Below are 8,743 nucleotides of genomic sequence, written 5' to 3'. Positions count from 1 at the left end.
TTCGTCGCCATGCGCCAGACTGCGATCCGCGTCCAGACGCTGTACCGCATGCACGTGGCCCAAAAGACCTACCGCCGCATGCAGCGTGGCACGATCCGCCTCCAGACGCGCGTCCGCGGCATGCAGGCGCGCAAGCGCTTTGTTGTGCTCGTGCAGGCCGAGCGGGCGCGCAAGGCGGCTCTCAAGCGGGCGGCTGAAGCCAAGGCCAAGGCCGATGCGCTCCTTGCCGCCGACGCGATGCGTGCGGCTGCGGAGAAGGAGAAGGTCAAGCGCATGGAAGAAGCCAAGCGTCTCGAGGAAGAAGAAATGCTTCGGTCGTCCCACAACCACAGCAACCAGGACGACGAGCCGATTGAAACGAGCTCGGAAGGCAGCGACGGTGACCGTCTCTCGGCGTCGTCGCAGAGCATCCTTACGTCGGCGGCGGCGCGCGTGGCCGAGGCCGAGGCTGCCGCTGTCGAAGCGCAAAAGGCAGCGATGGCTGCTCTGACACACAACCGCGTCATTCAAGCCGAGAACGAGTCGCTTCGTGCTAAGATGGCCGCATACGTGGCCGAGCACGCGGACGCGGAGCTTCTTCGTGAGAACGAGCGCCTCAAGCACCAAGTGCTCACGCTCCAGAGCAAGCTCGTCCGCGCCCAGGAAGTGTCTCTCATTAGCGCCAAGGTGGTCGACAGCCGCATTACCTTCCGCGAAGGCCGTCAGTTTGTCGAGTACAAGCTCCAGATCGAGACCAACAGCCGTGGCACCCTCTTTGTGTGGCACCGGTACTCGACGTTCCGGAACCTCGCGACAACGCTGCAGACCAAGAACGGGTACCGCCGCAAGGACATCCCGGACCTCCCGAACAAGCAGCTCTTTGGCAACTTTACGGATCGCATCATCCAGGAGCGTATCCAGAAGCTCAACGAATTCCTCGAAGCCGCGACCAATACCGACTACCTGCAGTGGGGCATTCGCGTCGACCAGGACACGTGCGTCTACAGCGCCGGACGCGGTCGTCGTCGGGTGCGGACCGCGAGTCGATCGCGATTGGGCGCGAGTCGATGGCGCTGACGCACAACTCGTCGATGGCGTCGGAAGACACGTCGCGCGAGTCGGTGTCCCGGGAGTCGTTCTCGATCCGCGAGTCGCTCTCGAGCAAGTTTTCGCTGCGTCGGTCCAAAAATTAGGAAGTAATACCAATAACGAGTTAGCCATTTACACTTATATACTCGACAAATACTACAGTAGTACTAGTATAGTAGTAGAGAGGAGTTGCTGCACCAAGAAGATGATCCATATATCTCATTGGTTGCACACACGGCTGCGGTTCCATCGTCAGCTGTAGTTTGCTGCGAAGGCACAACCCTAGCCCCACGAGACTAACCTATCCCTCAGCGTCAAAGCCAAACGACCACGCGGTAGTGCCCACGATCGCACGGTCCGGGGACCCGCCGACAATGTGGCGTGGCAGGTCGGGCGACGTCGCACTGCGCAGCGACGCAGCAAGGGCGCGCAGAGTGTCGTAGCCGAGCCAGGCGCGGATGATGTCGCCGTCCACTGTGGTCATTTCCAGTTCGTACTTTAGGCCGTAGCCGCCTCGAGACGCGTGCACCGTACAGGCTGTCACGTGCGCGGAGCGCAACGCGACCTCGTTCTCCAAGGAGGGACTGCAGCCAATGATGCTGTAGCAGCGGTCCTGCATCCCCGTCGTCCAGCAATATCCGCGATGCAGAAGACTCGACACCTTCTACAAGAGTCTTGCTCGCTTTTACGTGCCACTGGCCTTTTCCCCGCGATGATCCAAAAGGTATTTCCGCATCGTATTGTCTGTCGTCCGCCACCACGCACCAATATGGAGCCAGCAACAGGCACGAGCAGCAGCAGCAGCGACGGTATCTGGACCAAGTCGTTGGCGGCTCGTCTTGCCGACGCCGAGGCGGCGGCAGTCGAAGCGCGCAAGGCGACCGAGGTCGCGGTCGTCGTCAACAGTCGCATCTGCGCCGAGAACGCGCTGCTGCGGTCCAAGATGGCTGCGCTTCTCGCGGAGCGCAGCGAGAACGAGCGCGTCCGTGAGAACGACCGCCTCAAGCAGCACGTGCTGGTGCTCCAGAGCGAGCTGGCGCGTGTCACAGCCATCTCGCTTCTGTCGGCCAAGGTCGTCGAGAGCCGCGTCACGGTGCGCGAAGGCCGTCAGTTTGTCGAGTACCAGCTCCAGATCGAGACCGACCGCCGGGGAACGCTGTACGTGTGGCACCGCTACTCGACCTCTCGCAGTCTCTCGACGACGCTGCACGCAAAGAACCCGCGGGTGCCGGACCTCCCCAACACGCAGCTGTTTGGTCACAGCACGGCTGTCGCGATCCAAGATCGCATCGCGCTCCTCAACCAATTCCTCGGCGTCGCTTGCAGTGTGCAGGACGTTCCGTGGGCCATCCGCGTCGACAAGGACACGGTCGTGTACAAGCATCCCAAGTGTATCGACTCGTCCGAGGACGAGCTGCGTACGTCGAGTCGGGAGTCGATTTTGCTGCGTTTTTCAAAAGCAACCGCGTCGAAACAGTAGACAATCGACGAATGGATAATGGATGAGAATCCCCTCTGCAATCCAAAGACTTTCTGTGTCGACAACCACGTCGAGTCGTTTGGACGTCCGTGGTCTATCTGTCGGCAGTTGGAATCGACACGCGTTGATGCGGCAAAGAGACAATAGATGGGTTCGATTCCCTGTTTTCATAGTACTACATTAAACAAAACGGCGCCACAAACGACTCTTCTACGTCGAGTAGAGCTCAATCTTGAAGCAAAAGAGCGAGATGAGAAAGCCGATCGCCGAGAGGACGCCGCCGACGAGGATCGGGAGCGCGTACCCCATCGAGGACGTGACGAGGATCGACGAAAAGATAAAGTTGAGAAACTGGCCGGCGCAGTAGGCCGAGTTGAGCGCACCGGCAAAGAGGCCGAGGCCCGAGTTTTCTTCGTGGCCGATGACGTGGATGATCGTGGCCATGAAGAGCGAGAGCAGCGTGTTCTGCGTGAACGCGCAGGCGATGACGATGATCATGTCGATGGCGACGACCTTGCAGTACGCCATCGCGATGAGGAAGATCTGCGGCACGATCGAGGCCGTGATGACCTTCTTGACGCCAAACTTGCGCACGAGGTACGGGAGCACGGCCAGGTAGAGAAGCGAGACGCAGTTGTAGATCGTGTCGGTGACGCCACCCGCGAGCTGGACGCCGTCGTTGTAGGCGATCTGCTGGGCCGAGCACGGAGGGTTGCCGTCGTGACCGCACTTGTCGGCGTTGTCCGACGTGCCGTTCTTGACGACGAGGCCAAAGAACTGCCCCTTCGCGCCCATGTAGGCCGTGAAGCCGTACTGGACAAAGACGATGATGACGCAGTAGATGGCGAGCGTCTTGGGGAGGAGGCGGATGCCAGTCCAGACGGCTGCGAACGCGCTCTTGATCTCCTGGGCCTTGGAGACACTCGTCGTCGCGACAAAGACCTTTTCCTTGACAAAGTAGAGCACGGCGCCGGCCGTGATGAGCATGACCGCAATCAAGAGGCACATGAAGGGCTTGACGCTCTCGTGCGCGGGCCCGAACGCCATGATGTAGCCCGAGACGACAAACGAGCCGGCGATCGAGTAGGCGTTGCCGAGCGACGAGGCCGTGACTTGGCGCTCGCCGGCAAAGTCGGCGATGAGGAGGTTGAGCGGCGTCTGCGTCAAGTTGAGCGTAATGTCCATCCAAATGTACGTGAGAATGATAAAGACGGTGGTCCACTTGCGCGAGACTTGGTCGGACGGGAGCGTGTCGAGGAGCTTGGCGGGCGTGTCGCCGAGGGCCTCGCCAATGTCCGTGCAAAACATCATGACGAGCCAGCAGAGGCAGCTCATGAGCGCACCCCAAAAGAGGAACGGACGGCGGCGACCAAACTTGGACGTGCAGTTGTCACTGAGGACACCGATGGAGGGCGCGATGAGGAGACCAGAGATCGGACCCACGAGCTGGACGATCTGGACCCACGACGACGGAATGAGGATCTGGAGGAGCGGGCCGAGCGCCGCCCACTGCGCCGCCCACGCGACGTTGAGCGCCATCTTGGGGCAGCAGAGGAGGAAGAGGAACGCCGTCGAGCAGCTCTCGATCGTCGACGACGACTTGGGCACGTCGGCGAGGTCGCCGTCAGCCTTGGGCGTCGCGATGACCGCCGTATACTCGGTCGTCGGCTTTTGGTCTTCCAAGCTTGGCGACATGGTGGTGCTGGCAAATTGAAAAGTGAGCGCTGGGACGGGAGAAGAGGCCGAGAGAAGTGAGTGGCTCCGAGTTTGCGTTGGCAAGATCAACCTCCGGTGTGCTTGAAGCCGCTGGAGCTGTAGAGTGGGCTTTTCTCGCCTGTCGACGGTGACACGAGCAACGGATTGGGTAGAATTGGAGCTGTCTCGCCCTCGACAGGCGCTCGAGGCTCCTGCGTTGACTAGCATTTTGTGTTGGTTACACTGATTGTACTGTAAACGCGTGTAACCTATGCCACCTGCTGGGTTTCTTCAATTTGAGAAACAGGTGACGTTTCTGTCGCCTCAAAGATCTTTGAAGCAGGTGGCTTGTCTGCCTCTACTGGATATCTCTCGACGACAAGCAAGGTCTTGCCCACACGAGCAAGCGCTCGATATGGCGCTTCGTCCATGCGCTGACCACGCTCGGTGGCTACAAAGACATAGCAACCTAGGATATGGGTGAATGACGTGGGTATACCCACGTCATTTGTGGACAATAAATGCAGTACTTGATTTTTCTGGGTGCAGGCTCAAGCATGTTTTTTGCGATACCAGACGACGTCGCTGACAACGTCACGGCAACGCTCTCGTACCCGAGCACTATACCTAGGGTTTTTATGCGCTTCACGGTACGAACTAGGAAATACAAAGCGTTGGGAAGTAATATAACCGCAGACGCCTCGACAGGGTCGTCCAATGGGATGGCCGCGCTCACTGGTCCTCCCGCAACAAGACGATGGCACATCCAAGCATGTACCTACGATCGAAGAGGACCTGATCCGAAGCCTCAACTGAGGGATCCGACTTTGTAAACAGACTGTTTGAAGATGGAGCTACTTCAACGTCTGCTGCGGTCCAAAATCAAGCTATGTCTTGGGTTACTATGCATGATGCTGGCAGTGTCTACCGTTGGCGGGCTCGCTTGGGGAGCAGTAATATCAAGCGCCAACGATTACCCACTTAAGACCGACGTGAATGACCCCTCAAGGACCTATGTCTCTGACGTCCGTTTCAGAGAGCTGGAGACCCCTCTCGTGTCGCCATGCGTCTGGTATATAGAGCGGCGGGAAACTGGTCCTGATAACGACCGTGAAATCCAGCGCTTGATTCTCGTCAGCTACTTCAAAAACACAAAAAAATGGCAGTGCAGACAGATATCGGATACACCAGATGTCAGGTCCTTGAACTTCGCCACGAGCCACTCACTTCTCTCGGCCTCTTCTCCCGTCCCAGCGCTCACTTTTCAATTTGCCAGCACCACCATGTCGCCAAGCTTGGAAGACCAAAAGCCGACGACCGAGTATACGGCGGTCATCGCGACGCCCAAGGCTGACGGCGACCTCGCCGACGTGCCCAAGTCGTCGTCGACGATCGAGAGCTGCTCGACGGCGTTCCTCTTCCTCCTCTGCTGCCCCAAGATGGCGCTCAACGTCGCGTGGGCGGCGCAGTGGGCGGCGCTCGGCCCGCTCCTCCAGATCCTCATTCCGTCGTCGTGGGTCCAGATCGTCCAGCTCGTGGGTCCGATCTCTGGTCTCCTCATCGCGCCCTCCATCGGTGTCCTCAGTGACAACTGCACGTCTAAGTTTGGTCGCCGCCGTCCGTTCCTCTTTTGGGGTGTCGCTCATGAGCTGCCTTTGCTGGCTCGTCATGTTGTTTTGCCCCACATTGGCGAGGCCCTCTGCGACACCCCCGCCCAGCTCCTCGACACGCTCCCGGCCGACTAAGTCTCGCCCAAGTGGACCAACGTTTTATTATTCTCACGTACTTTATGATGGGACATTACGCTCAATTTGACGCAGACGCCGCTCAACCTCCTCATCGCCGACTTTGCCGGCGAGCGCCAAGTCACAGCCTCGTCGCTCGGCAACGCCTACTCGATCGCCGGCTCGTTTGTCGTCTCAGGCTACATCATGGCGTTCGGGCCCGCGCACGAAAGCGTCAAGCCCTTCATGTGCCTCTTGATTGCGGTCATGCTCATCACGGCCGGCGCCGTGCTCTACTTTGTCAAGGAAAAGGTGTTTGTCGCGACGACGACTGTCTCCAAGGCCCAAGAGATCAAGAGCGCGTTCGCAGCCGTCTGGACTGGTATCCGCCTCCTCCCCAAGACGCTCGCCATCTACTGCGTCATCATCGTCTTTGTCCAGTACGGCTTTACGGCCTACATGGGCGCGAAGGGGCAGTTCTTTGGCCTCGTCGTCAAGAACGGCACGTCGGACAACGCTGACAAGTGCGGTCACGACGGCAACCCCGCGTGTTCGGCCCAGCAGATCGCGTACAACGACGGCGTCCAGCTCGCGGGTGGCGTCACCGACACGATCTACAACTGCGTCTCGCTTCTCTACCTGGCCGTGCTCCCGTACCTCGTGCGCAAGTTTGGCGTCAAGAAGGTCATCACGGCCTCGATCATCCCGCAGATCTTCCTCATCGCGATGGCGTATTGCAAGGTCGTCGCCATCGACATGATCATCGTCATCGCCTGCGCGTTCACGCAGAACACGCTGCTCTCGCTCTTCATGGCCACCATCATCCACGTCATCGGCCACGAAGAGAACTCGGGCCTCGGCCTCTTTGCCGGTGCGCTCAACTCGGCCTACTGCGCCGGCCAGTTTCTCAACTTTATCTTTTCGTCGATCCTCGTCACGTCCTCGATGGGGTACGCGCTCCCGATCCTCGTCGGCGGCGTCCTCTCGGCGATCGGCTTTCTCATCTCGCTCTTCTTCTTCAAGATTGAGCTCTACTCGACGTAGATGAGATTTTGTGGAGCAGTAGTGTGTATAATGTAATATGAAAAACAGGGGATCGAACCCATATATGTCTCAGAGGAGCGTGTACATTCCAACTGCCGACAGATAGACCACGGACGTCCAAACGACTGGACGTGGCTGTCGACCTTGGATGGCAGAGTGGATTCCTCTTCTTCTTCTATCAAGTCTCGCAAAAGCCAACACCCAACTGCGATCCAAGTACATCATCCTCATGCAACCACGATCCACTACTATCCATTGGATTCATTCATCGATGGTCGACTGTTTCGACGCGGTTGCTGTTGAAAAACGCAGCAAGCGGCTCGTGACCGACTGCCGACGCGACGACGACGTACGCAGCTCGTCCTCGACCATGGGTGGACACTTGGGATGCTTGTACACGACCGTGTCCTTGTCGACGCGAATGGCCCACGGAACGTCCTGCACACTGCAAGCGACGCCGAGGAAGTGGTTGAGGAGCGCGATGCGATCTTGGATCGCGACTGCCGTGCTGTGACCAAACAGCTGCGTGTTGGGGAGGTCCGGCACCCGCGGGTGCTTGGCGTGCAGCGTCGTCGAGAGACTGCGAAAGGTCGAGTAGCGGTGCCACACGTACAGCGTGCCCCGGCGGTCGGTCTCGATCTGGAGCTGGTACTCGACAAACTGACGGCCTTCGCGCACCGTGACGCGGCTCTCGACGACCTTGGCCGACAGAAGCGAGATGGCCGTGACACGCGCCAGCTCGCTCTGGAGCACGAGCACGTGCTGCTTGAGGCGGTCGTTCTCCCGGACTCGCTCGTTCTCACTGCGCTCGGCGAGAAGCGCAGCCATCTTGGACCGCAGCAGCGCGTTCTCGGCGCAGATGCGGCTGTTGACGACGACTGCGACCTCGGTCGCCTTGCGCGCTTCGACCGCCGCCGCCTCGGCGTCGGCAAGACGAGCAGCCAACGACTTGGTTGAGATACCGTCGCTGCTGCTGCTGCTGCTCGTGCCTGTTGCTGGCTCCATATTGGTGCGTGGTGGTGGACGACAGACACTACGATGCGGAAATGCCTTTTGGATCATCGCGGGGAAAAGGCCAGTGGCACGTAAAAGCGAGCAAGACTCGTGTAGAAGGTGTCGAGTCTTCTGCATCGCGGATATTGCTGGACGACGGGGATGCAGGACCGCTGCTATAGCATCATTGGCGGCAGTCCCTCCTTGGAGAACGAGGTCGCGTTGCGCTCCGCGCACGTGACAGCCTGTACGGTGCACGCGTCCCGAGGCGGCTACGGCTTGAAGTACGAACTGGAAATGGTCACCGTTGACGGTGACATCATCCGCGCCTGGCTCGGCTACGACACACTGCGCGCCCTTGCTGCGTCGCTGCGCAGTGCGACGTCGCCCGACCTGCCACGTCCCGGACCGTGCGATCGCGGCCATTACCGCTTGGTCGTTAACTTTGACGCTTAGGTTTAGGTTAGTCTCGTCGGGCTAGGGTTCCGCAGCCAACGCAACTGCAGCTGGCGACGGAACCGCAGCCGTGTGTGCAACCAATGAGATATATGTATCATATTCTTGGTGCAGCAACTCCTCTCTACTACTATACTAGTACTACTGTAGTATTTGTCGAGTATATAAGTGTAAATGGCTAACTCGTTATTGGTATTACTTCCTAATTTTTGGACCGACGCAGCGAAAACTTGCTCGAGAGCGACTCGCGGATCGAGAACGACTCCCGGGACACCGACTCGCG

At 59.1% G+C, this 8,743-nt stretch overlaps 7 protein-coding genes across 7 annotated transcripts in view; 4 read left to right on the top strand and 3 right to left on the bottom strand.

Annotated features, from left to right (window-relative positions):
* The window catches only part of SPRG_20560 (hypothetical protein), a gene marked incomplete at both ends in the record, with an annotated part of 3,602 nt that extends 2,430 nt beyond the window's left edge, over positions 1–1,172 (top strand). Inside the window, 2 exons of the mRNA XM_012347402.1 lie at positions 19–978; positions 1,023–1,172. Coding sequence (XP_012202792.1) covers positions 19–978; positions 1,023–1,172 — 1,110 coding nt within the window. The remainder of the gene's footprint in view (positions 1–18; positions 979–1,022) is intronic.
* A 197-nt stretch (positions 1,173–1,369) lies between these two features.
* On the bottom strand, positions 1,370–1,687 carry SPRG_08018 (hypothetical protein; the record flags this gene model as incomplete). Its single annotated transcript, XM_012347366.1, has 1 exon — positions 1,370–1,687. One exon carries the CDS (start codon positions 1,685–1,687, stop codon positions 1,370–1,372), a length of 318 nt encoding a protein of 105 aa, XP_012202756.1.
* Positions 1,688–1,837: 150 nt separating this feature from the next.
* Positions 1,838–2,548, top strand: SPRG_08017 (hypothetical protein; the record flags this gene model as incomplete). Its single annotated transcript, XM_012347365.1, has 1 exon — positions 1,838–2,548. One exon carries the CDS (start codon positions 1,838–1,840, stop codon positions 2,546–2,548), a length of 711 nt encoding a protein of 236 aa, XP_012202755.1.
* A 129-nt stretch (positions 2,549–2,677) lies between these two features.
* Positions 2,678–4,243, bottom strand: SPRG_08016 (hypothetical protein; the record flags this gene model as incomplete). Its single annotated transcript, XM_012347364.1, has 1 exon — positions 2,678–4,243. The coding sequence occupies one exon, from the start codon at positions 4,241–4,243 to the stop codon at positions 2,759–2,761; it is 1,485 nt and encodes a 494-aa protein (XP_012202754.1). The 3' UTR covers positions 2,678–2,758.
* Positions 4,244–5,503: 1,260 nt separating this feature from the next.
* SPRG_08015 (hypothetical protein) lies at positions 5,504–7,085 on the top strand. The gene is made up of 2 exons (XM_012347363.1): positions 5,504–5,880; positions 6,064–7,085. Exons 1-2 carry the CDS (start codon positions 5,527–5,529, stop codon positions 7,009–7,011), a joined length of 1,302 nt encoding a protein of 433 aa, XP_012202753.1. The 5' UTR covers positions 5,504–5,526; the 3' UTR covers positions 7,012–7,085.
* Positions 7,086–7,272: 187 nt separating this feature from the next.
* On the bottom strand, positions 7,273–8,016 carry SPRG_08014 (hypothetical protein; the record flags this gene model as incomplete). The annotated part of the gene is made up of 1 exon (XM_012347362.1): positions 7,273–8,016. The coding sequence occupies one exon, from the start codon at positions 8,014–8,016 to the stop codon at positions 7,273–7,275; it is 744 nt and encodes a 247-aa protein (XP_012202752.1).
* A 150-nt stretch (positions 8,017–8,166) lies between these two features.
* SPRG_08013 (hypothetical protein) lies at positions 8,167–8,485 on the top strand (the record flags this gene model as incomplete). The annotated part of the gene is made up of 2 exons (XM_012347361.1): positions 8,167–8,414; positions 8,467–8,485. 2 exons carry the CDS (start codon positions 8,167–8,169, stop codon positions 8,483–8,485), a joined length of 267 nt encoding a protein of 88 aa, XP_012202751.1.
* Positions 8,486–8,743: the final 258 nt, after the last annotated feature.

The sequence above is a fragment of the Saprolegnia parasitica genome, assembly GCF_000151545.1.
Source record: "Saprolegnia parasitica CBS 223.65 unplaced genomic scaffold supercont2.35, whole genome shotgun sequence".
NCBI lineage: Eukaryota > Oomycota > Saprolegniomycetes > Saprolegniales > Saprolegniaceae > Saprolegnia > Saprolegnia parasitica.
The sequence above is the reverse complement of the archived record's forward strand: the minus strand, read 5'-3'. Positions and strand labels throughout refer to the sequence as shown.

Excerpts from the sequence above, each read along its gene's own strand:
- SPRG_08015 (XM_012347363.1), top strand. The coding sequence starts at position 5,527 with ATGTCGCCAAGCTTGGAAGACCAAAAGCCGACGACCGAGTATACGGCG. Across the intron at positions 5,881-6,063 it reads GTCCGTTCCTCTTTTGGGGT|ACGCCGCTCAACCTCCTCAT; the intron begins GTCGCTCATGAG and ends AATTTGACGCAG.